At 39.6% G+C, this 27,179-nt stretch overlaps 3 protein-coding genes across 7 annotated transcripts in view; 1 reads left to right on the top strand and 2 right to left on the bottom strand.

Moving 5' to 3' along the window:
• The window catches only part of ipo4 (importin 4), a 36,054-nt gene extending 15,221 nt beyond the window's left edge, over positions 1–20,833 (top strand). Inside the window, 14 exon segments of the mRNA NM_001008010.2 lie at positions 1,653–1,776; positions 5,697–5,808; positions 6,256–6,365; positions 8,826–8,903; positions 9,931–9,988; positions 12,037–12,142; positions 12,584–12,777; positions 13,000–13,047; positions 16,109–16,234; positions 17,053–17,261; positions 17,593–17,725; positions 17,869–17,973; positions 18,114–18,183; positions 19,839–20,833. Of these exon segments, the coding sequence (NP_001008011.2) occupies positions 1,653–1,776; positions 5,697–5,808; positions 6,256–6,365; positions 8,826–8,903; positions 9,931–9,988; positions 12,037–12,142; positions 12,584–12,777; positions 13,000–13,047; positions 16,109–16,234; positions 17,053–17,261; positions 17,593–17,725; positions 17,869–17,973; positions 18,114–18,183; positions 19,839–19,969 (1,604 nt within the window). The 3' untranslated portion in view covers positions 19,970–20,833.
• LOC100486385 lies at positions 10,424–16,107 on the bottom strand. Its single transcript, XM_031891062.1, has 2 exons — positions 15,212–16,107; positions 10,424–14,021 (listed from the first exon to the last, which is right to left on the bottom strand). The coding sequence occupies exons 1-2, from the start codon at positions 15,348–15,350 to the stop codon at positions 13,363–13,365; spliced, it is 798 nt and encodes a 265-aa protein (XP_031746922.1). The 5' UTR covers positions 15,351–16,107; the 3' UTR covers positions 10,424–13,362.
• Positions 20,834–26,422: 5,589 nt separating the features above from the next.
• rec8 (REC8 meiotic recombination protein) overlaps positions 26,423–27,179 on the bottom strand; it is a 28,570-nt gene continuing 27,813 nt past the window's right edge. For all 5 annotated transcript variants that reach the window (XM_031901935.1, XM_031901939.1, XM_031901945.1 and 2 more), the window contains 1 exon segment: positions 26,423–26,627. In XM_031901935.1, the coding sequence (XP_031757795.1) occupies positions 26,536–26,627 (92 nt within the window). In that variant the 3' untranslated portion in view covers positions 26,423–26,535.

Genomic DNA, 27,179 nt, shown 5'->3' on the forward strand with positions numbered 1-27,179 from the left:
GAAAAGAATTTGGACTTCAGCAAGGACTTGAACAAATCATTAAGTTGATTGGAAAGAGGAGCGGGTTAATTTGGGTGGGGGTGGAGGCATATACGTAAGGCTAACTGGAAACCATGACTGTACATGCAGACATCAGGTGTAATTGTATCACTCATAATTAGAGGTTTGGCAGTGAATTAAATTTGTAATTTCCGTAAAACGCATCTTCTAGTTTACCATATATAGTTCTTCTGTTTTGTAATTTGTACACAAATAATGTTATTCTAATGTTCAGTGCTCTGCTAACCCAGTAGATAGTAGCAAGAACAGGTTAAAAGATTCATATCACATCTGGCTAACAGGTTTAGTCATGAAAGAGTACTAAGGGTAATGTTCCACAGGGGGAATAGTCACCCGCAATAAATCTCTGCTACCACGGGTAACTAATCTCTCAAAAAAGCCACCAACAATAAAGGGAATCACCGTTGGAAAGACCTAGGGTTTCCTTCTTCAGGTGCTTTACAGTATTTCAGAAATCTTTAGAAAAATATGTCCAGCTCATTGGTTTTTCACTTTGCTGTGCTTGCATTCTTATTTATTTAAATCTACTGTATGCAAGTACTGGTATTTTTTATAGAGTATCTATTGTACATCTGCATATTATCTAATGAGTATGGGCAGACGTACCACCAGAATAACAACCTGGCAGTAAATAGAACTTTTTATTTTTGAAAAATAGTTTTGAAAACGCTGTAGTTATTTATTCTCACTGCTCTATATATTTTGGTTATTTTAAGAGTAGCCTTTTTAACTCTTTGATTTTTTTTCCCCTTTGATTTTTTTTCCCCCCCCTGCTTAAAGGTCCCTGCTGTAGTGGGTATAGTAAAGTTATTATCTGTATCTGGCATGTTTGATTTTTGTTTTTTTAAGCAAAGTTGCTTTACAGAAATATTTCTGATGACATTCATCTAGCTTACTCCTATAAAGCGTGTTTTTGTGTTATGCTGTGATGCATTTAACAGCAACATTTTTAAGAACATACCATGAACTGTTATTAAACCAAAAGAAAAACAGAAAGAAAAATAATGGTACCAGTAGCTTCATTTATCATTGCCATTAGGGTGTGGAAAGTGGGTGGCGCAGTTGTGTTTAGATATAGAGGAGAAGGGCAGATAGGGGCCCCAGTTTTTTTTAACAATAATCTATATTATCCCTTTTGTACTGTTAGTATTTCTGTGGTGGTCAAGATAGGCATCCATGGTTTCCTATCTGGCATATTTTTACTCTCTAACCATATCTAAAATGTCATTAGACCAAGCATCATGGGTCAGTAGGTTACATGCCTTGCAAAAAAGTCCCTCGGAGCATCAAAGTTGCCTTCAGGAGGAAACTTTGCACAACTTAGGAAAACTGAAGTGATGCATAGGCAAATTAGTTAGTATCATCTCAACAGGAGATAGGGTAGCAACGTAAAATGAAATAACTGAACTTTAACTTCTTAATTTTTTTTATTAAACAAAGTAAAACATGGACTGTAGTGGACCTTTAATGTAAACATGGTAAAATTGTTAATCTTAAGAAGTTTTTTTGTCTTAAGTCAGTCAAGAATAATATATCTTTTCTGACGTTTATGGGTATATGATTAAATATTTTTTTCTTTTTCCCCATTCTAGATACACTTGGAATACTTGTTCGCACACTTGGTAAAGACACATTCCTACCCCTGGCTGAGGACTGCTGCCTCTTGGGTCTTGGCCTTTGTGACAGAATTGATGATCCTGACTTGAGACAATGCGCGTGAGTCACAAAAGTCTATTTTTACTTTGTCTGGGAGTCCTTAGGCTAATATCACAGGGATCAGAGAAACTACTTATTTGGCCCATTACCATCCTGTTTGACAGAAATCCCTTGGGTCTTGCAGGTCCATGGCGTTTGGCTAAACACTATATGAAAATGATGTGTGTGCTCTATACAATACTTCCTAGGCACTGCCTAATTATTAGTCATGATCATTGCTTTCATGCACACATCCTATTGATTACACACTGCTGTGGCATGGTTAGTTGGTTAGGAAGCCCAAACCCATCACAGTTTGGATGGGTTTGGGCTAACATCCACACATTCTTTGTGGGATGCAGGCTGGTTTGGGATGCACTCTATCTGCTCATTCCACCCACGACATTACTGTGCTTTACTTTTGCCTCTGGCAGCCTGTATTTATAGTTTTGCACTGCTTGGCCCCACCCACTTGGTGAAATCGGAGATGGGCAGATTGGGGTTGAGTTTTTCTGGTGATCAGCACATCACTACTGGCTAATAAAATCTCTTAATTTATATTGCTGTTGTGCCAGAATTTTTTATGCCTGTCTGTGCTTCAACGTATTTAAATAGGATATCTTTATGCTGTGATTATAATATGAACATTTTCAGTGCTATGTTTATACAACAATTTACAATAGTGTGGGGCACACTTCGGTCTATGCTTTATGTAAACCACATACTGTGGGTTGGCGCCAGCATAGTTTTGTGTAGATATTGCCTGGCAAATAAATTTAATTGCATTCTGTGAGCTTGTGATATAGTACCACAGAGAAGGTTACTGATTAAATAAAGAAGTATAGGCCTGGAACATAATATTTGTGCTTGTGTAGAGAATTCACTGAAAGATTGATTACAAAGGCCAGGGCCAACTGATCACATATTTTAATTTTGTACCCCTTAAATTATTGTACGCCTCTTTTCTGTTATAAACGAATGTGAAGTCCTGCAAAACTTGCGATAAAAATTATGATGCTGGTGGTAGTTTACTTGTAATCTGCAGTGTGCACCTATCATGCATGTGATATAGGATGAGGGAACGTGCTGGCTGATCTTACATCACATGCATGCAATGCAGTGAGCGAGTGGTGCCTTCATGTTCCCCAGCCTGGCTGTCCACGCTGAGATCTCCGTCCTGGTCTGACAGCTTAGCGCTTGCAAGGTTTTTTTTTTTCCCACAAAATACTATTGTTTCCCCCCAACTGGAGTACAAATTCTCCAGTAGTTTTCCCATATAGAATCAGCAACAGCTACTTGCATAGGCTCTTCTTGCACATCTTTTGATCAGTCAAAATATCCCTCTATAACTACAAATTATAGAGGGAAGGAAACAAAACTTTACTTCTCATTTATCCCTATGGGGCTGAATGTAAAGGGGCAGCTGAGTTCAGTCTCTGCTTTCAGTCAGCGTTTTTTTGGTGACTGAAAACGGATTTTGGCATTTTGAGGTTTTTGGCTTCCTAGAAAATCTTTGTTTCTACCCTGTGTCAAATTTTAATTTGCATTTGCTAGTTTCCACCCTGGGGTTTACTGAATGATATCTTTGCACTCCGTCAGTGTTGTTCAGTCTGGGCACATTGTTATACAACAACATAAACTATGGCCCCGGTGCTTTAGGTTTGGGACATTTGTTTAAGGTATTGTCTGTATATATGTTTGCTGTTATTCACTGAAAAGCCCTGAAGTACCATTGTAGAAGAAAGTAGGAGGTGTAAAGTCATCTATTTGAAACACCTGTCTTAATGTGTAACATCTATGATTTGATGGCTCTGTTGTTATGGTAGAGTTTACCTTTTCCTTCATCATATTGTGTTATTTGCATGGTTATTTTCTTGTGACCTTTTACATTGCTCTTTAAATGGAATACTGCAAAAAATACACTGACAGGATAAACAAGATGTTACGGTAAAAGAATATGTGAACAGACTTTGAAACATGTAGATTTAAACAAAAATGTATATACAAGACAAACACAAGTGAAAGGAGAGGCACTTGGCTTGAAACCTAGAATACAGTCAGCTGTGTCTCTTGTGAGAACTTGGAAAGTAGTAATGAGCAGTATTTTGCAGCACATGAGGACCCCCTACACTACACTATTGCATTTGCACCCCGCAAGCCTGGACTGCTCCCATTTATTGAAAGAAGGAAGCCCTTTGTAACATCTAATGTGCAATGCCTCTCTGTTGTACGTGCCGTAGCTTTAGGTCCTGGTAGTTAAGTGCATGCAGCTGCAGTGTTCCTTTTGTGCATCCCTGAATGCCTGTTTTATTTTCAAAACCAATAATATTTGTTCAGTATATAATGTAAGGTCAAAGCTTTTTTTAGCCCTCAAGCAATCAAAATGTTGAATTTTGATATTTAAAGATCTATTAATCCCATACAGTGGGAAATTAAAATTTAGAAAGGCTCAAGCTAGCTTCAAGGTACACAGAACAGGTATCGGATCCCTTATCCGGAAACCTGTTATGCAGAATGTTCCAAATTATGGAAAGGCCATCTCCCATAGACTCCATTATAAGCAAATAATTCTAATTTTTAAAAATGATTTCCTTTTTCTCTGTAATAATAAAACACTACCATGTACTTGACCCCAACTAAGAGATAAATTAATCCTTATTTGAGGCAAAACAAGCCTATTGGTTTTATTCAATATTTAAATGATTTTCAGCAGACTTAAGTTACGGAGATCCAAATTACCGAAAGATCCCTTATCCGGAAAACACCAGGTCCCGAGCATTCTGGATAACTGGTCCTATACATGTACTAATAAAATTATAATGGTACATGCCTAAATTGGTAGCCCTCATTAACCAGTTATACATACACAGCCTGAGAGCTTTCTTTTGGTAGGAATCTAGACGGTCAGTGCTCATATACAAGGGGCTAAAATGTGACTTTTAGAAAACCAGGGACCTATAAAGAGCCAAAATTATGTTTTCATCCTTAGAACCAATGTCCTTTTTTTTATGGCAAAGACCATGATAATGATAATATATTGGCCAGCTTGGAAATATTATTTCTCCTTTCCTTTGACACTTAGCATCCATTCATAGAGCACAGGTTATTTGCACAATGTTGAAAATAACTTTCCTTTTATTGTCTGACAAGGCTCCAGTGCATTGAAAGAAAACTGATTTAATCCCATTATTCAGAAAGCGTGTTCAGGATCAGTTTACTATTATTACAGACATTTACATTTGTAGTGTACACATATACATATGTATTGAGAGGGAGTTTTGAAGGTTTGTTATGAGATCATGTTCTGGAGAAAAATATCAGTAGCCATCAGAACTGTTTTATGATGGAAAGATCATATGAAAGTAAACTAACTATAGGCGCAAGTGTGCAGCGCTAAATTAAAGACAAAAGGCAGGAAAGACTGAGTGTCACTGAGCTCAACTATATGAAAGAACAAGGAGTGCATATTGATGCAAAGTTAATTTAATGCAAGGGGTTTTACACACAACTGCAAGTAAAAGACTTCTAATCCTGCATAGGATAAAAGCAATATAACAACAGTCGGTATTGTCCACCTGGGGACAACAGCAGACAAAACTTCCATTTGCACAGGGACCTTAACTTTATTTCTCAAAAAGTTGGGATATTTCAAGACATTATCATTCGTTATATCATTAAAAAGGGTCCTGATGTGAAAAGGAACTTCAGATGCACAGTGACACGCAGTGAACTGGATGTATGTTCATTTGCAGTGCTGGTTCCCAGTCTGTGTGATCCACAGGTTGCATATGGTTTTTTAGAGATTTTTGAGACTTGGTGGAGCACTTATCAACTGGCTGTATATTTATATTCCACAAATAGACACAGTGCATAAAGCATTAATATCCACATGTATTGTACTAGAATGAGCCTTGTACACTTTGTATGGCTTTGTGTTTCAGTTACAGCCTGTTTGCTGCTCTCTCAGAAGTTATGAAAGATTCCATCTCTACACACCTGGAAAAGATGACAACACTGATGGTTCTGTCCCTGAAGTCCAAAGAAGGAGTAGTGGTGAGTGGTACTACAGCTTTGGTACTACTGAACTAACAAAAAGGAAAAAAGGGGGAAATGGTAATAGTTAAATCGTTTTAGGTAAAGATATCAAAGTGTCCACTGAATACACAATAGAGATTCAGATTGGGATTTTCCTACATGCATTGAGCTTGACATGACCGTGTACTATTGTGCTATATATTCTATTACGGTTTCCAAAAGCAGGGAAATTGCGGAACAGGACCAAAGCATATGAGTGAAATTGGCTTTCAGTTCACCACATTTGGAGAGTGTGCAGAAGTATTTAAATCACTTATGTAGCTTAGTTTTTGGGATGTTGAGTAGTGCAAAGATTTCAGAAAAAAACATTTTTAACCTGACTTGGCTTCTGTCCTTTATCTGTTTTTGTATGATATGACAAGTGTTTGCTTCTGTTTTCTCATTTGTTTCCATTTGACCTCTTAGCTACATTACAATGAGAATCGCACTTTCTTACTTTTTGATGATGAAGCTGATGAGGAAGACACTGAAATTGAAGATGAGGAGGAAGATGAGGATGATCCTGATATTGAAGGGTGGGCACTATTTTGTGATTAAAATCCAGAATAAGTTTTTAGTGAGTGGTCACGGGTAAAGCCTATGAGCAGCCAAAAAGCCTTTTCCTGCACTTCCTTATCCTATTGTGAAAGGATTTTCATGCCAGGCTTTGGCCAACAGGTGATTAAGTTTATTGAACAAGGATCAACCAACAGCTGTCTAGGATAAATTGTGTGTTTGTATCATAAACATACAACGGTAATATATAAATATAATCTCACTTGAAATAAAAGCCTTTCTATATACTTATAATCTATACCCTTTCTGAAATAATCAAGTTAATCTTTGTCTCTTTATGCAACTTTGTGTCAATTCTTTTTGTTTTTCATTTTTGATGCTCCTTGGGCTAGATGATGTAAGAGAGCTAATTGTCTATTTAAGAAATAAAAAATTACCACAGTACAAAGCTTGCTCAGATTGCTGAGAGAAGGAAAGTGAAACCTACTTGATTATTTTGGAAATGATTCAGAGGTGTCAGTTACATTTACAGATTTCCTATTTTCATGAGATGATTAAATATTTGATTTTGTTATGGTTTCCACTTACAGTAAGTGTTTTTGTATGTCCTTTTGAAGGACCAAGGGGATATGTTTTAACTTTTACTTTTTTAACCAACAGATTTTATTTTTTTTTTTGTTAATCATTCCTAGTAAGGCAGCCCATTATCTAGAATGCTCTAAATTATGGGAAGGCCACTTATTTTTAAGAGTTATTTCATTTTTCACTGTAATTTTAAAACAATACCTTGTACTTGATGGTAACTAAGCTGACTGACTCCATATTGGAGGCAAAGCAGTCCTGTTGGATAATTTAATGTTTACATGATTTTTAGCAGACTTAAGATATGGTCATCAAAATTAAAGAAAGATCAGTTATCTGGAAAACCCCAGGCCCCAAGCATTCTAGATAATAGATACTATACTTGTACCTGATTGCCTGGATGCTATCTAACCTACTAGGGCCAGCTCAAGACAGGCCCCAACTGGAATGCTAAATAGGCCCTGGCTTTTTAATTACACAGAGGCCCAAACAGCCCCCCACTAATAGTGACGGTCTATGGCATCTTACAGCAGCCCCTCTGGCATTTGCCATAGCGCACAGATTGCCAGTCTGGGCCTGACTCAAAGGCAATTGGAAGGAGGTTGCTGCCTACTAATTGTGCATTGGCATGAAATCAAGCAGTTGCACCTGTGAAAAAGGAAAAATCAGGTCCTGGGCAACCTATATATAATTTCTTTAAAAAGAAAACTTTTGCCTAAAGAAAAAAAATGTAATTCTGTGCAGCTTTCAATATACCTCATTAATATACCTCAGTGGTTTTATTTATTTATTTATTTTTTAACAGGTTTTTATTTGTAGGTTTTAAGAGAGGGTAGGGGGTAGGGGAAATATTTACAACAGGTCAGGTACAATACATATTCATTACAGTAATAGCTGGTAGTCCGCAGAGTGGTATAAACATATCAACACTTATCTTTAATAGTTTTAGTCTGAGGTTCACATCTAGTGGGGGGCTGAGAGTCCATCTAATTCATTGCCTGTGACCAGTACTCCCATATTTTCTCATACTTCCGGAGGCAGCCGCCATTAATTGAATTAATGGGAGTCTAGAACTGATTGAGTCTAACCAGTGCCTTGTGTCGGGGGGGGGGGGGGGGGGTTGGCAGACATCCAACTCGTAACTATAGTCTTCCTAGCGATAAAAAGAAGGGTTCTCCAGCGGTCACTCTGGCAAAAGGCAGACTTCAGGTGTGAAAATTTTGGGGAAGCCTGCTTTATCTTGTGTGTAATCCGACATTTCTTTCCAAAATGGTGGGCATGACCATATCATGTGGGTAAAATTGGTGTTTTCCTCTCCACATTTGGGACATCTGTAGGTTTGGGTGGTGGTTTTATTTTTTAATAAAAAATTCTAGTGCCATTAAAGATTTTCCCTCACTACTAGTTACATGAACAAATACAGAGATTAGTGGGTTTTTATTAAATCACCCTTGTGATAAGCTCCAAAGAATTATACTTTTGGCAACAGCAAAATGAAATAACTGTTTAGTCTATTTGTCTTCTAATTCCTTTTATCTTAAATTTTCTTGTAACCTCAACATTTTTACCTTCCTACTTCAGTGATCCTCTTGCCACATTCCTTGGCCCCCCTCATGTTGTCCCCTCCATACTTCTTCCTTCACACTCCACTGATTTTCCTTACAGTCCTTGAGCCCATTTTACACTAAGGGGCCCATTTACTAATGTTTTTATTAGGATGCAAGATCAAAAGCGGTAACGTTTTTAGACTGCTTCCAATGTTATTTTGAAATATAGGTAAATCGGAAAGAACCTTCTCTCAGTCTGTGAGGCACCTTATTGGGCATCTGCATTAGAAATGTCAGGTGTTTTTTTCTGTTTCCACCTAAAACCAGCAATGCAATTTTATTTGTCTGCAGGTACACTATAGTCAACTCTTATGTAGATGAAAAGGAGTGTGCATGCTTGGCTCTGGGGGACATGGCATACAATGCCAGGTAAGTTATAACCCTTCATCTGTAATATTTCAAACCCCTTAACTCTCTTTCCTTCTCCGTCTCAAACATCTTCCCACTCTTTTTTCTCTCTTCTCTACCATTTTGTCACGTGTTGTCTCCAGTACATTTCACCACTCCCTTTGTCTGCTATCAGTTTGCCTGTTTTCTTTCTATAGTTTTTTTCACACCTTTTCCCTTGTAGCACAGCCTTTAGGGATGTATAGCTGGTGCAAAAAGCAACATTCAGGGTGGGTTTCATCAGGGTACAGTTTCTTCCCATACTTCCCAATGTTTATTTTTAAGTTACTAACTGGATAACACTGGATACACTGAGGGTGGAAGACTTTTCCAGCATACTACAATGAGTCTCAGGGAGGTACTGAATATGATGTGCCGAACTAGTCCTCTATACGTCTCAGAGATGAGTGTTCCAGTTAAACACTAGGCTGTTATTTGACACCGTGATTTGAATTTTGCACAAATGTGGACTAAATGTATATTTGTATATATAAGAATATTCAAGGACTGGTTGTCAGTATGCACATATGGGGTTAAATTGTTGTAATTAACCATGCTATCACTGGAGCAGGGGAGGTTTTCTCTATCCCCACCCATTTCACAACCTTTATAACTTGCACACTAAATAGTGCACCATTAGCTTGAGAAAGGGTCCGGAGGGGCCCGAAACGTTGCGCTTGGTTTTTGTACTTGGGCAAATAAAACACTTTTTTCATGGCTTGCATCTTCAGTGTGCTACTGGATTTTTTTGCTCTTCCCATACTTTAAACACACAATCCTGCTAAAACTGATCCTAATGTGTCTTTTTAAAGCACTGTAAAATATGTTGGTGCTATATGATGGATAATAATAATAGTTTCAGTATATCACATTGTATTCTAGATTTCCTGCTTGTACAAGGCTCAGTTAGATTTCATATTGCCAGCCAAATACAGAATTATCCTCCTCTTTGCATCTTATGAGCCTTTCCTTAAAAGGTTTTTCTTTTTATCCCTCTGTTCCTTGTCAGCTCTTCATTTTTTCCTTACCTTGATTCGTGCTTTCAAGAAGTGTTCAAACATATTGAGGTAAGTGTCACTGGCCCTTGTCATTATTACTAATATGTTGGTTGTTTCAAGGTTACAGAGAATGCTGCTTATATAAATTTGCATGTTCTACTGAGAAACTGAAAATATGCAATTAAACTAGAGAGGGGGAATCCATTGCTGGATAATTACATACATTTTCTGCTTCGCTATGCACTTGATTGTGAAAGAATATTTATATTCATTTGAATAAAGCTGCAAAGTGCAGTTGAATTATGACTAATTTGTGTATTTCTAGTAACAGCAATTAGAAAATTGCAATTGTTGCTGAAGGCCTGCTGCACTATCTGTGCTGCTCAGCACTTCTCATTTTCCATTATGGAAAAAATCACGGACACTTTATAAACCTGTACTCCTCCCACTAAAACAGAGTAATATTATGCAAATTGTTTTGAATTAGATAATGGGAAACTAATATGCGATTGCTTTTGTAATGTTTTATTAAGATTAAATAACTAAATACACTAAGCGAAAGAGCAAAAATTTACAGGAAACAAATAAACAATGATGGCTGTAGATGTGTGCCAGCCAAGCCATGACAAAATCAGATTTCTTCATTATTATTTTGTTGACAGTATTAACAAATACATTAAAACATGGAAGAGTTTTACTGTGGAGGGAAGCAACAGAATGCTGGCACACAAAGCAAGTTCAAGCAGGGCAAGCCCTTGCAATTTATATTGTGGTAGTGCAGCTTTTTGGGATGGACTCCCTTTGTCTATTTTCCTTTACTGTGGACAGGCAGGTGAGAAAATGAAGTCCAAAAAGGGTCCAAATCTAGAAAAGTAAATTTGAGTTGTATACTAACCGGTCATTATGTGGGGGAATTGCTTTGGTGCTTAAAAAGAGACATAGGGGTGATATAATAAAAGTCACTGGTTGCTATAGGTTACTGCACCTGAACAAACGTAATCAGCAGGAAGCATTTACAGGTCACCTGTTTAAAAGCAAAAATCTTATTGGTTGCTATGGGTTACTGCACCTGGGCAAACTTTGTGGATTTTATTATATATGGGGGATATTGTGTTATCTTTTAGTAGTATATTCCCCTTACCCTAAATGTATAGTGCTTCTGTAAAAAAAAAATTAAACATTTTACCTGCTAAAATTTTCATTTTAGTAGAGCTGCTGAGGTCCTTTTGGCTTAAAGTTTAGCTTGAAATGAGGGCTGCGCATGTCCTATAATTTTCCCACTGGAAATGGTCATAGGTGTAACAGGCAGAACTCTGCAGTATAATCATGTGCAGACTGGGCCGCAAGCAGTGGGAACCATGGGTTTACCCTCAGGTCAGATGGGTTAGTGTTGGAGTGACCATTGCCAGTACAGTTTGCAAATAAAAGCAGTTTTTACTTTTGGGGAAGGGGAGCAACAAGACCTTCTAAGGAGCAGGACCAAATAGTTACAAATGGCTCCTGGGGTCACAGGAGTATGCACATAAAAATACTTCTAAGTGAAGTAGACATGAGTGGGTGGCACTGAAGGGTCACTAAGCACTGAGAGGCCAAACTAGCATCACAGACAAGCTGCCTGCGCTTTCCTTTACAAATGGATGTGTGTAGATTGCTTGATGGAGGAAGTACTGCTGGCTCTGGGGAATAGTTTAGGAGACAGCAGTGGAAGTCGGGGAATGGGGTAGTACATAAGTTGTTTTAAAGCTTTTTTTTTTTTTTTTAAATAAACAAGATCCAGAAGGTATGTTAAAAATCATACTGCCTTTTATTTTGAGGCTAGTATTCTCTTTCAAAGCAAAGTAAAAATGGATTGTATATGTTCCCTTTGAGCTCTACATTTTTCATTTGACTTAAGAGGCATAACAAAACTACCACCTGAAGAGTGATGTTAGCCTGTGGGTGACCGTTTCTTGTGCATTACATTTTTGGCTACTTTAAAATGTAGTTCCCAAAAACAGCCATCACCCTAAGAGGGCTTAATCATGGTTCCAGCCCTGTCCACATAAATTAGCACAGAGCTGTAACTGAATTGCTAATAAACATTATATACATTAATAAACATTATGCATTTTCTCCAGGATATACATGAGAATGTCAGGAGATCAGCCTACAGTGCTTTGGGGAAGTTTGTGCTTTCCATGAATCTTGTATGCCAGAAAAATCCAAGTGAGGCCAACACAGCAGGTAAATGATGGGTTAAAATAAGCAGAAAAATTAGAGTGGTATATGGTTAGTAAAGAAACGGAGGATGGTATATAGCATACTGTCAAGTGACGGGGCAAAATTGATTGGATAAAAAAAAGTCATAAAAAAAATGATAAAAGCAGTATTTTGGGAGTATAACTCTCTAAAACAAATGATACAGAACAGTCTAAAAGTTTGGGGGCACATTTAAAATCCAAAATTACATTAAAAGTCCAAGGCATTACCAGTGGGAAGAAGGGGCCACATTCAGCCCCCAGAAATAAGACTTGTTGGCTGTAGGGGTTTGGTTCAGGCGTGAAATGGAAAAATATCCTTAATAAGTATCTGGGGCAAATATAGTTCATATTGCAACATCGGTTTCCTTCCATTTTTTCTTTTTTTTTTTTATCATCCTTATGTTTTTTTTTCAATCCTGTTTAGCTCAGTTTTGTCTCCTGTCCCACGTTATGCCATCATATCTGCAAGGGGCACTGAAGGATAAGGAGGCTGCTGTTGTGATGGAAATCCTAGAGGCCCTGAATGAAGTGCTGAAAGAGATGAAGGGCCAGTGTATGGCAGATGCAAAGCAACTAGGGGACATCTGTATGGTCATCAAAGCTGTCCTGCAGAGCAAGGTATCTGATTCATACACAAATGCATAGCCAGGAATTGTAGGGTGACATGGCACAGGTAAGCTGCAGCCCTCTACATGTTGTTGAACTTCAAGACCTGTCGCCCCATCTTTAAGCTTCAGATGTCGGTTGGATGCTTGAAGTTGTAGTTAGACACTATTTATATTATTTGCTCACTCAGTTCTATACATTGCACAAAAATAACATGTGTTTCTTGTGCCCCAGACAGCATGCCAGGATTGTGAGGCTGAAGATGAAGACGATGAACAGCAGGTGAAGTACTGTAATCTGCAGTCAGTGTGACATTCTTTCCATCTCCTGTTTGCTATGCAGTTTGTGTATTTTTCTAGTAATTACTTTATCAAGACCGAGCTGAAAGAACAATAGCAAACAGTGCATTTTGCCATTCATTATCTCTGCATGGTTCTTTGTAATATCATTTTTGCATGCTCTGTTCTTTTCTGCATTCTTGTTCCACCTGCTGCATTCAGAATGGGACCTTTATGTAACCAAAGCATTATTTTAGAGCATTTTCCCCAACTGTTCACCACAGCGTTCACCAGTATTCTCTCATCTTGACTTTGTTAGTTAGTGGGAAATATTAAGTACAATGCTTTCCTTAATAATGCTAGGTTGTTTAAATCCATTATTGGTCTGTATCCTTAAAATACTGTAGCATATATCAAGAGCCAGTGCTGACCATGAACTGACTGCCAGGAAAGGTGGAAGGATCCAGAAGAATAGTATAGCAAATGTACCACTAAGAACTGGAATCATAAAGCTCTTGGGCTGACTCCATTTTATTAATTTGAGTTCTGATACAGAGTCTGTTCTCTGCAGTGTGCCACAGAGCAGAGAAATACTTAGCACACCACCAATACATGGAAGTATATTGTTAGAGGTCTCAAATTCACTGAGAAATATAAAGAGGCAATTCCAATCCCAGTTGCTACACATGGTTGGCAATACAGCGATTGTGCTTGCAACAGGCCAGGCATGCGATATTGCAACTAGCCAGCAGGCCAGACTTAGCAAACTACACTGCAGTGAGAAAGCCAGCTCAGGGGCACCAAAATCAGCACATTTCTTATTACGAGCACGGGACCATTCTTCGCTAAAGGCAAGCATAGTGAGCAATATAGTAACACAGCGGTAGGTCTCATTCTGAAGGTATAAGAAACGCAGAGCCACTATCTCCAAACCAAGAGACAGCCGCCATTCAGTGAGCCAGAGAAACACCAGGAATCCTGCAAGCCAGACACAAAAAGACACACAAGCATGAGGCATGGTCATGATATTATTAAAGCATGGAAGTATACTCTTTAATTTGTGCAGTTTTCTTCATAGTAATTCATATAAACAAACTCCTTAAAAGGACTGACGACCTACGTATGCATCTTGAACAAGGGTCCCAAATCTTTTTTACCCATGAGCAACCTTTAAATATAAAATAAATTTGGGGAGCAACACATGAAAAAGGTTTCTACGGGGTGACTAGTAAGGGCTGTGATTGGTTATTTGGTAGCTCAGTGTGAACTGGCAGAATACAGCAGACTCTGTTTGGCAGTACCCATGGTTTTTATTCTTCCAAAACTTGCCTCCAAGCCACAAATTCAAAAATGAAGACCTGCTTTGAGGCCACTGTGAGCAATATCCAAGGGGTTGGTGAGCAGCATGTTGCTCTTAAGCTACTGGTTGGGGATTACTGATCCAGAAAATTGGCTCTTTTTAGCTTCCATCTATGCATTATAACAGCTACAGCCACATGTCACAAGAATAGTTACTGCTACAAATCAGTGTCTTAACAAAGTATTTGGGCAGCCTATTCTTCTTGTAAAATTTTTCCAAAAGGATGGGGGGGATGGGTAGTTAGTATATGTCGGTGTATTGAATGGTGTTTTCCTATAAAACATTGCTTGTGACAACTCCAGGCAAGAATAAACAATGTGGCATTGTACATTTCTGTTATGCATAGAAAATGAAAAATTGCATGTGCCCAAGGCATCACTTTATCACTTTATGGAGAAAATTGAGAAACTGTAATCAAGTTGCTCATTGATACCACAACGCAAGTTTGTAATCCGCTGAAAAATGGGCAACAAAACCATCAGTGCTTGCTTCCTGCCAGGATTAATGTAAATAGGTGATTATGCAACTTATATATTGCATAGTAGCCTGAATTTGCCTCGTGAGATATTCCATACCTGTACAACGCAGCTCGCTGTACTTTGTTTTTTTAACCAGTGTATCCATGTTTACATTTTCTACTGCTTCTAGGATGGTCTTTACTACTACTAACTAGCTATCTACTTTCATAATAAGTGATTTGTTTACTTATGATAAGCCAGATCACAAGCCATTAAGCCTGGAAGGATAGTTTCTATATGTGAGTTAATAAGATGTGTATGGATTGATAAAGAAACATGCAAGCGCTCACCTGTAACAAGTGCATCTGTGACCATGAGGATGAGCAGAGAAGTGAAAATTGTCTTGTTTTGAAGGTCCCGCAGAAACATACATGGCAGCAAATTTAGAGCAGTTTTCCCAACTTGCAGACTGAGAATGGCGTTTTCCATATTCACCGGTGCACGCTGGCTGCACTCCCTGGAAACTCTTCCCTGTAACCTACATTCTGTAATGAACTTTAGTCTTTAGGATCCAACTTTTTCAGTAGCAAATGCCTGGCATCGGTTAAACTCCCCACGAGTGAAGAGAGCCCTCGGGAAATACAAAGGAAGCTGTACATGTGACTGTGTGCTGTCTCTGTCAGTGCTCTTTCATATTATTCAGTTTTTCACCATACCTTCCATTTTAGATGTGCAATGTGCTTTTTCTGTCAGTTGTGCAGTCTCTTTGTTTCTTGTAATCTCACACACGTTGGCTCAGTTTGCTTGTTTGTTAGCTTCTCCCTAGCTGCTTGTCAGTTGGGTTTGTGCAGGACTCTGTATGCATGTTTGCACTTCAGGTGTACAACCTGCAGAGCAGGTAAATCAGCCGGATCCAGTGGAGGCTGTCTTACTGAGTGGCAGTAGGAGAATGACCTCAGGCTGTCTCTGTGGCACGCCTCTATCTCAGTGAGTCTGCCCTTAGTCAGTAGCTTCCAGCCTGGTACAGTTTATGGTTACTCTCTTACATTAATGAAGTTTCTGTTTTCTTTCCATAGAAGCTCACCAATAATTCGAATGTTTTTTTTTTTTTTTACCTTGTAATCTCTTATATCTACTATAGTAAAATTTGCAAGCACCAATCTCAATCATAGTGGGGCACACTGTTTATTTACTGGTGTATGTTCACTTTAATATTGTGTGCCACATATATTTTTTTTTTTTCCCAGGCGGAACTTGCTTGCAGGTTGATTGAGAATGCAGGGGAGGGAATTCCTCTCCTGGCTACAGCAGTTGGTGGCTCCACGTTTGCTCCATATTTTGGTGAATTTCTTCCTTTGCTGCTTAATAAAACAGTGAGTTTTCTGGTTTGGGTACATTTATTCTTAAGGTGGCCATACACGCACTGATATTATCGTACGAAACCTCGTTTCGTACGATAATCGGTGCGTGTATGGCATGTCGGCGAGTCGACTGATATCGCAGGAGGCTGCTGATATCGGACGACTTGCCGATCGGACCAGTTTGAAAATTTTAATCGGGCGCCATAGAAGGCGCCTGACCAAAATTCTCCCTTCAGAGCTGAATCGGCAGAAGGAGGTAGAAATCCTATTGTTTCTACCTCCTTACCTGCCGATTCAGCCCTGAATGGTGTGTGGCGGATCTTACGATGTTTCGTGCGTAGTTCACCTTTACATTAACTTTTAGTACAGTGCAAACAGTCTATATTCTGATAATTTGCTACTGATGTTTATTTTTTATATTTTGTGGCTGTTATTTCGATTTTTCCAGTTTGGGATTTCAAAAGCTATATGTATGCTAATGTTCATTTTACCTTAGCAACCAGGCAGTGGTTGGAATGATAGATTGGTATATGAAAAGGATATGTATATGGGAAAGGGCCCGAAAAAATAAGTAACACAAAGTACCAATAAATACAGAGCTGGTAAGAATAATTCCATAACATACTAAAAGTTATGTTGAAGGGTCATGGAACTCCAAGGTGACTTATAATATTCTCATATCTTACAAAAACAGCTACATTATTTATTATAATACACGAGTTTTAGATATTATAACTAAGTTTAACTGATGACACCACCAAGCACTGTTTATATAAACCCTTTAGCTAATTTGCACCTTTTTGATACTGTATCATGCTTTGTCCATTTAGAAGTCCAGTTGTACTTCTGCTGAAAAGTCATTTGCAGGAGGAATCCTGGCTGAGTCTTCTGAAGCCTTGGGACCGGCAGTAGTGCAGTTTGTACCTCGCATTTTCCCTGCGCTGCTCTCCTTGGCACGGGACCAGCACGAGGAAGTTCGGAGAAATGCTATATTTGGACTAGGAGTACTGGCAGAAAATGGCGGCCCGGCTATGCATCAGTATCCTGCTTTGTGTTTACATTTGTATCTCGTAGAACTTTCTTGTATAATAATAATAATAGGGGCATACAAGATTATAATAAATAGAAGTATTAATATACAGAGATTAAATGTTGTGTGATAGGAGATATTAGGAAGGAAGTCCCTGCTACAGAGAGCTTACATTCTAAGTGTAGTTTTTGTTCTGTTCCCATCTATTGTCTTACAAGTAAAATGTGTTGTAGATTTACCTTAGTTTCTTTTTACACATCTCGTCCATTCATGTAGCTTTTTATTCTGTACATTATATTATATACATTAGAGTTGTTCAGCTTCCTTGACAATCCTGTAGACATTACCCAAAGCTGCTTTCACTTCTGTCCTCGGTATTCTGTTCGGAGCAGAAAAGACAAGTTCTAGACAATGTTTGTGGAGCTGTGAGCCGCATGGTGTTAGCTCATGCAGAGGGAGTCCCTATTGAACAGGTTTCCTCTCATATCATCACATTCTTTATACTTATAACCAGTAATAAATATTTGTGGCCATATTGCCGTGCTGAGCAGTATCTGGGCTGTTTCTGCATATTCCTTCTTTTTTACCTTGCCTGTGTTTTGGTTCCTCTTTCTAGGTACTTCCAGTGATGATACGTTCTCTGCCTCTGAAAGATGATTTGGAGGAGAATTCTGCAGTGTTTAAGTGCATTGTGTTTATATATGAGCGCGCCCCCCAGCAGGTATCCCGCACCACGAAAAACCACTAGCTGCTGCATGTTGTGCCTGCCAGACTACTGTTCAATAAAATTCACTCTGTTTGTTGGGGCTAATGAATTTTAGCCTTCCTTTATGTCTCATATGCTTCCTTTTTTCTACACAGGTTATTGCCCAGTTAAAAGACCTCACAAGAACGTTTGCTCATGTTCTTGGGACAAAGGAAATAAAACCAGGTAGGGCATGTGGTTTGATATATTGCCTGTTTCCTGTGTCCTGTCACTATTGTACTTCTTCTCTTCTGCATATTGCATTTCATTATACAGGTATGGCCTCGATTATCCAGGAACCCATTATCCAGAAAGCTCCAAATTATGGGAAGGCTGTCCCCCATAGACCCACATTTTAATAATTTCAGTTTTAAAAAATGATTTCTCTAATAATAAAACAGTACCTTATACTTGATCCCAACTAAGATTAGGGGTGCACTGATTCCACTATTTTGGGATTCGCCTGAACTCTGGATCCTTTGTGAAAGATTTGACCAAATACCAAAAGAAAAGGAATCATAATTTACATGTGCAAATTAGGCTATGGAAGAGTTAAAGAGAAACGTGCAGTGCACGGTTAAACATTTTACATTTTCGTGTTTGTTACAAAAAGGCCAAATCCAGAACCATATCCTGGATTCTGTGCATCCCTAACTAAGATATAATTAATCTTTACTGAAATTAAAACAACCCTGTTGGGCTTAATATTTAGATGATTACAGAAAGACCCCTTATCCAGAAAACTCCAAGTCCCTAGCATTCTGGATAAGGGCTCTGGCACACGGGGGAGATTAGTCGCCCGCGATTAACTCCCTGTTCGCGGGCGACTAATCTCCCCGAGTTGCCTACCCCTGCCATCCCACCGGCGAGATCAGTCGCCCGCGAACAGGGAGTTTTATCGCGGGCGACTAATCTCCCCCGTGTGCCAGAGCCCTAACAGATCCTGTGTCTGTACGTTATCATTGATGTTTGTCACTGAACAGACATTGTACATTCTAACCTTGTAGCATATTCTTCACACTTCTATTGGTCTCTCTCTGTGTGCATTTATACAAGTGTGTTTTGCTGTACCTCTACTGCCACCATCCCACACAAGTCTAGAACCAGTTTTGTACTGCCTAAATGTGCACATATTCTTATTTATTTGGTCCAATTGGTTTTCCATAGGTGTCCAGGCTAGTTGGTCAGACTGGCTGACTTATTATGGCCAAACAACTGTAAAGCCTTTTGGCCATGTATGATAACCGAGGAAGTTACTTTCCAAAGAGACAAATTAATCTGTCCTACTAGGCCAGTGGTGGGCAAACTTATTAGTCAACTGAGCCAAATATCAACAAAACAGTGATTGAAATTTCTTTTGAGAGCCAAATTTTTTGCAGACTGGACTGGCTCACTCGTACATGAAACAAGTGAGCCTCCCCTGCACTGTGTATTCCGCCCCCGCCTGTGCCGTGTCTCCTGTAGCCCAAAGACCACCCCCTCCTGCTGATTTTTGCTACGGGCAACGAAAATGCGATCGCACTGTACGTGCTAGCCCACACCTGGAAGAGCCAAATTCAAGGGGCCAAAGAGCCGCTTGTGGCTCAAGAGCCACAGTTTGCCCACCACTGTACTAGGCCTATGAGTAGGAAATCATAACTGAAGGAGAGGGGCTGCCCTCCGTTCTTGTTTGAGCAGATCAGATTAGTTTGAGCCATCCAGTTCCAACTGTTCCACCTGTTAGTCCATAAGTTGGGCAGCCTTTAAGACCAGCTGCATTTGGCCACCCTTTGACTTTACCTTCAAAAGCGTACTCTTGCACCTCTATGGAGGGCTTTATATTAACTATGTATCTTTCACAGATACTGAAGAAACTATCATTCATCTTCTGAGAAACATGGCACAGCGGTTCCCGCAGGATTTGCATGCTGCTTTATTGACTCTCCCTGAGGAGGCATCTGCAAAACTGAAAGCAGTTATTGGCTCAGTGTGACAACCTGCTTGTTCTAGTGAGTGGGTGCTCTAAGCTGTATCTGTCTGAGATTGCAATTATCATGTAACACACAGCTGCACTCATTTTATTTCTTACATATGTGCCTTTTACATCTGCTACACTAAGGATCAGTGGCACACCAGTCAGCCGTCATTCCTTGGCACCTTTCGAGCTCACAGGAGATGTACATAAGACTGGTCCCAGTTGTGTTTTAATTTGCTGATACAGTTCACATTTGGACTTTTCCTATTTACTAGGCCTCTGCCTGGTCTAAAGCCGCACACTGTTGGATCTATAGTTGTTTGCCCACTAACCAGGACTGTTTAGACAGGAAGGTTGATATCATGAATTTGTACTTCCACCTGGCTGGGCCTTCACATACAAACCAAAGCAATAAAGATGAATTGGTACATTCAGAAATATTAAAGGACTTTGAGTGATGTGTACGCCAAATCTGTATAAGCTCTGATATACAGTCTACAACCTTCGTCGAAGGTTCTAGTAGGGAACTGAAACGTAGGACTAATAAATCTCACCTTATACCATCATCTTGTTTTTTTGGTCCTTATAAATCGTTTATGAAATCCTGTGAGTGCTGACACTGCCCATAGCTACATGACTTTCTCAGCTCTGGCACCCAGGTATTGCTACGAATTATGTGGTGTGCTCTCCACCCTATGTTCTATATATATATGTGTGTGTGTATATATGTGTATATGTATATACATACACACACACACACATCTCTAGTCAAATCAGCTGCATTATTGTGCTGTAACACAAACTGGGTCTAAAATTACCCAAAAGCATTAGCATAAAGTGTTAACACCTTATAGATATTGCAATAAATAATACTAGATGTGGCTTCTCTTGTGCAAGCCTTTTATTGACATTGTTTGGTAAACACATGGCTGAGATCCTCCCTGTTCCGTGCATTATAACGACTGTGCTGCTGCTGTTTGTTTGTCACTTAACTAAACATTGCAGAAGGTTTCCATTCATGAATATACACTATGCCATAAGACATTAGCTCTCTGTTATGTCTCTGTTCAGACTGGAATTCAAAATAGGCTTTGGATTTCAAATACAAAGAGGCCCAAACAGCCCCCAATAAACGAGATGCTTCTTGGTGCACAGGATTGTTTAAGCTTCACAGGGAGAACTTCCCACCAGGGCCCTTACTAGCACATTATTAGGTCATGGTGTTTTTGTTAACATTATGCAGATTTGTCAGGAAAGGCTGAATGTGCAGGTGTGTGCCTGTGTGTAGCAAGCTCTTTAGCGCTATATGGTGCTTCTGTGATTCCCTCCTCTGTATGTCAGGTTCATTGGTGCCTCAATGGCAAACAAACATTAGTTCTCATTTCTTGCAGATGTTATTTGGTCCTGTTTGCATTGATTTAAAACTCTGGAGTATTACAGGAAAAAATGAACTTTGTATCTTTTTATGGCAGTCTAATGTGCAGCGTGCGCTTTACTGATCAGTTGCTTCATGTACAAACCGGCCAGGGTTACTCCCCTCTGGAATTAGCTGACATGGACGTTGCTACAGAACTTTCCCTCTGATTGCTGCTCATTTTGCACTAAATATTAACTTTTATCCCCAGCAATCATATAGTGAACTACTTCCTGCTATTATGTGTGCTAGTGTGGCTGCATTTTTTTCCGTGGTGTTTTTTTTTTTTTTTTAACCATTACAATGTTTTGGGTATTATACTAAAATGTTATTCTAAGTTAAAAATCCACTTCTGCCGGAATCTGCTGCAAATTCTGGCGCACAATGACGGAAAGTTTACATGCAAAGTAGATACGAGACTCAATTCTTGCAGTTTGCTGCTGTGTTTTATTACCTGTGTTTATTACCCTTACACTATACTATACATTATATCATATCCTGGAAGTAAATATTGCCCTTTTACATCTTTTAACTTAAGCAATCTTTTTATGATATGTGTGTCACCAGGGTCGGAATGGGCTGCCGGAAAACCGGGAAAAATCCCAGTGGGCCCCGGCGGCCCAGACCCGACCCTTGCAGCGCTCCTCCAGCCCGACCGCTCCTGCCCCGACCGCTCCTGCCCCGACACGTTAAATTTACGCGCTCGGGGAAGGACATCGGGTGGGGGGCCCTGAGAGGGGGGGAAGGCTATGGGCGTGGGCCCCGGTGGGCCCTTCACCCCCCAGTCCAACACTGTGTGTCACTCACTGATCCCCTGAAAAGAAGAAATGCAGGTTCTAACTGCAACAGGAAGGATTGTGGGAGAAATTACACAGCACTGTCCATTCATTGGCTGATGTAACCTAGCATATTTATGTGCGCCCTTGTTGGTTTGTGTGTGAGCACACCTGGCCTCTCCCAGTCCAGTAGGGATCCACCAAAACCATCCCAGCCCTTTTTTGGAGGTTTTTAATTCATCTGAATCCTTAGCATTTAAGGGAATCAAATTTAAACCCTTTAAAGGAGAAGGAAAGGGTGCCAAATTTTAGGACCCCCAGTGATTGTAATGGCTTATCTGATACCCCGGGCAGTGCTCCTGTTAGAAAACTGCACCAGCCTGGGGTATATGTGAGCCAGTGTTCCCCTTCCTTCTGTCTTCTTTCTTCAGAATCTCAAAATTCTTTTTGTTAGAATGAGAAGGATGGATGAGACTCTCATATACCCTTGCATCTCTCCAACCATTTGATTTTTTTACCTTCAGTTCTTTAAAACATACATTGGACAAAGAAATACCATAATGTGCCCCCCCGTCCCCCCCGCCTTTATCAATACAGTACTGCTGAATGTAAGTAAAGCTGGAGTCTGCAGATGGGCTTAGACCAGCCCTGCCATTTCCGTGAATATTACTCCCTCTGCCAGCAAAACATGATGTGGCACTTCATATCTCAGGGCGTCAGAGCCAAGCAGCACAATGGAGTTACGGTTTACTTGCTGCTGCTGCCTATAATCCACTGTATGCTTTGGCAGGGCAAAAGGTTTAGAATGGATCTAAATTAGAAATACAATTGAGCTGATATCAGAAGTGGGCAAAGCAATGAAAGCAGAAAGCTGTTGACTTAAGATGGAAAGTATGCACAGTGCGTAAGGTCATGCTGAGCGCAGTCAGTAATACACAAGGAAGTTTATCTTTTATACATATATACAGTACAAACATATATACAATGTAGTAAGCTAGAGGAGTTCTTCTTTTAGGGGGTCATTTCTCACTTACATGTGCCTTAATATAGGGGCCTGCAGCAGCTCCCCTTGGGGCAGGCAACCCAGCACTAGCACCCCAGGAATCTTTGCTATCAGGGCAACTAATATCCTGCAAATGCTTTCCCACTTGCAATAAAGTGAAACGCTGGCGGAAAACCATGTGTCGCTGCATTTTCTGAAGTTTGGGCATCAACTTCAGGCAAATTGTTCCAGTGTGCCAGTATCCTTATGGGGCTTTTCCACAAAAAAACAACTTGTTTTCCCTCGAAGCAGGTGATATTACTCTGCACCTTCTGTGGGGAAAAACATTTTTATGCAATAAGGAAGCTTGTATAGAGATCCACTTAAACCCCTGAGCTGCTCCCATTGATAAAGAGACTAAAAGAACAATTCAAATATATAGAACGTTCACTGCTGTTATGTGTGCTTTTGCCTATTGTTTTACTGTTTCCTTTCTTTTAGTACTTAGACCTACTGACATAAAGCCTATTAGGTTTCCCAGTCTCTTCTAATACGACTGCAGAGGACCCCCAGGTTTGTCCACTAGAACTGGAGCATCTGAAAATAACTGCAAGTACAGTTAATTATTATACAATAATGACATCCCCTTTCCACAAGGTACATTTTTTAATATCCAACAAATAGTAAAATGAGCAAGCGTGTGGGTCACAGGGTAGTCTAGAAAATAATCTTATTTGTCTGCATCTGGAGTTACAATTGGACAGCCCTGCTCTTTAGTTTTTTTTTCCCCCTCTTTTTTTGTAAACATTTTATTGAGGTTTTGCAATAAACGTGTACTTATTAGTTTTTTATACTGTGAGCAGCACTCCCTGCACTTTAAATGTAAAGGGAACATTTAGTTATGTTGCTATACCAGTTACATGGAAACTGAGATACTTTGCTGGTTTCTCTATATGCACTTTGATATAACAAGAGAAGTGAGCCTTTTGAAAGATGTTCTACCACACGCCTTATTTACAGTTCTTTCTAGCTCACCCTGCCCTAAAAGGACAAAGACGTTGTTTATATAAAAGCACTGGCAAACAAATGGGACCCTCAGGATATCTCCATTTATAAATCACAGCATTTGGGCAGTTGGGCTCCCTGGTTTCATACAGTACGCAAGGATTCTGCCCCCAGTGGCTTCTAAATATTTTCCAACTAGATGGGATGATACCCCATGGACCTTTGATCTTCCCATAGTGATATGAACAAGTTGATGGAAAGATTTCTCCAGACCAGAAGCATCTAATTAAACAGGAATTAATATACCTCTGGTCTGTACATGGGGATAGGGCAGTGATCAAGCCTTGCTGTAGGCTCTATATATCAGTTGTCTGGGGGTTTCCTTGTCACATCAGTGATCTATATATGTCTATGTCAGTGATTGCCCTGCTGAGGAGGTAGGTATAGCTGCTGTGTTGCTTGTTCAGTATAAGATGCAGAGTACCTTATTGTAGGGAAAAGGTATATGGTGTATACCAGTCTTTAATCGCACTATACAAGTTCAAAATCCTGATAAGGATTGTGATGAATGAATATGTCCTGTCTCTCTTTGCCGAAAAATTAGCAAAAGTTTTAGTGAAAAGTTGTGAAACGCGTTAATTTCAATGGGCATTTTTCACAGCAACTTCTTTTAACAGTGACTTTTTTCTGCCGTAAAAGACATTCTAAACATTTTCACCCATTACTGTACCACCATACCAGCTGCTCTCACAGCCATATAACTTACTTTCAACCCATGAGGTACAGCTATGTATTGAGTATATATACAGTTGTGTTCAGAATAAAAGCAATGAGTTTAAAAAAAGCGAATAAAGATCAAAATCCTTATGGTAGCTTCTATTTCCATACACGCAAATGCACTGGGAACACTGCACATTCTATTCCAAATCAAAACATGAAGAAAAATGTGTCAAATTTGTGTTATTCCTTAACAGAAGATGAAGAAAAGGGAATATTAGGCTGTTTAAAAATAGTAGTGTCTTCATTCTTCAAACATTCACTGTATAAACTGTAAAAAGGTTTCAAGATTTTGTTTTCCTTTGAGTCGCTAAATTCACATTTAGTTGTGTAACCACTGTTCCTGAGAACTGCTGGCATTTGTGAAACAGGTATTTCAGCCCAAGTTGATTGGACTGCATTCCACAATTCTTCTGCATTTCTTGGTGTTGCCTCAGAAACAGCAAGTTTTCTATTGGATTAAGGTCCGGAATTGGGCTGGCCGCTCCTTAACGTCAGTCTTGTTGGTATGAAACCAAGATGTTGCTTGTTTACTGGTTTGTTTGGGGTCATTGTCATGTTGAAACACGCATTTCAAGAGCATTTCCTTTTCTGCATAAGGCAACATGACCTCTTCAAGTATTTTTATATATTCGAACTGATCAATGATCCCTAGTATACGATAAATAGGCCCAACGCCATAGTATGAGAAACATTCCCATATTGTGATGCTTGTGCCACCATGCTTCACAGTTGTGCCATTTTACTGTGTTCTTTGGAAAACTGTAACCTCTTTAGCACTTCTTTTTTTCAACAATACGACTTTGCGGGGGTTTCTTGACCATAGCTTGGCTTCACATAGGTGTTTTCTAATTGTAACAGTACTCACAGGAAGGGTCGGACTTGAGGTTGCAAGGCCCACTGGGGCTGTCACCCCAGGAGCCCCGCACCCCCCTGTTGGCAGCATCCCCTGCATAAAAAAATATTGTATCCCCACCCCCCAAGGTTAAGGTGTTTTTCTTTTACACTGTACTATATTAGTATTGTTTTTACAAGCATGATTTGAGGATGGACCCCGTTCCTGCTTGCTGCACTATACAGTATAAACACTCCCTTAGCCTAAGTATCATCTTGGTGCACCTCGGCCCCCCATATTGGTGAGTTAACTGGGCATTGTATATCTTGTGATTTTGTTTTAGGCATGCTTCAAGTCCCATACTCATAATCAGCTTCAAAATATTTCTCTGATTCCATCAGTGGGGTGATATACAGGGGCTGCCATCTACCAGGCTTCTATGGGCACTTTACAGCCCTACAGTTCCATGTCCTAGTTGCAGACACATGTGACCACTCCCTAAACTTTATTGGAACATCTCATATGGGTTCTAGCTGCTTACCTCTCTTATCAAGGGAGGCCATTGCCACCTGTTGTACCATCTTGCATTTCAATTTGTGAAAGGGCAAGGGGCACATTGGCAACAGTGGCACATCTACCCCAATGAATATTCCAGTTTAAATGAAGAGACTGACTCGGTAAGTAAAATGCCAATCTTCTGTTTATTTAAAACCGACCCTAGCAGCCCAGTGCCTATGTTTCCTGCATACCAGAGGGAGGAGAGAATTCATTGCAGAATGGAGAGAGGGGGGAGACTCAGTGCTGGCTGTAGAGGGGCCCTGGGGTGATGAGAATTTGGCCGTATGGCAGCCTCTGTTCCAGGTAAATAATGCGCTGTGTGCAAAGCACTGCAAAAGACAATAAAATATATCAATTAACCTATATCAGTTACCTGCACACATGTTACACAGTGAAACATTATCAAGAAAAAATTTACAGAACCAAAGTCAGAACCATAAACGGACGAAGACAATAAAAAGGGATAAACAAATACGGATTTCTCTGCAATTACAAATAAGTTTAAAAAAACCGAACATTTTAAATGAATGTGTATTGGGAGATTTAAATATTCTTTAATTATACAAGAGCAGATTTTCATTAAAGTGCCTACAACCCTTCCTTACTTTGCAGCTGAGGTTGTGTACCCTGCTAAGCTGCTGCCTAGCACTAGGGGTCACTGTAGTAACCATTAACTAATGAAGCTAAATGTCAGGCAACAAATGCACCTCTTCAAGTCTATATATAGTAACAAAAAACTTGTGTCTTATAGAAAGAGTGGCAATGAGGGTCTTCAGATGTTACCCATGCACTTCTGAAAGATGCCTGGGGCAGGAAAATATATAAACAATAATGTTTAGCTCTTCATACTGGTGGACAAAATCCAGTTGATCTAATCATTT

This window comes from Xenopus tropicalis, chromosome 1 (assembly GCF_000004195.4).
Source record: "Xenopus tropicalis strain Nigerian chromosome 1, UCB_Xtro_10.0, whole genome shotgun sequence".
In the NCBI taxonomy this organism is placed as follows: domain Eukaryota; kingdom Metazoa; phylum Chordata; class Amphibia; order Anura; family Pipidae; genus Xenopus; species Xenopus tropicalis.

Coding starts and splice junctions, on each gene's coding strand:
- LOC100486385 (XM_031891062.1), bottom strand. CDS start 15,350: ATGGAAAACGCCATTCTCAGTCTGCAAGTTGGGAAAACTGCTCTAAAT. Junction 14,022..15,211: donor CACAGATGCACTTGTTACAG/GTGAGCGCTTGC, acceptor TCTGGCTTGCAG/GATTCCTGGTGTTTCTCTGG.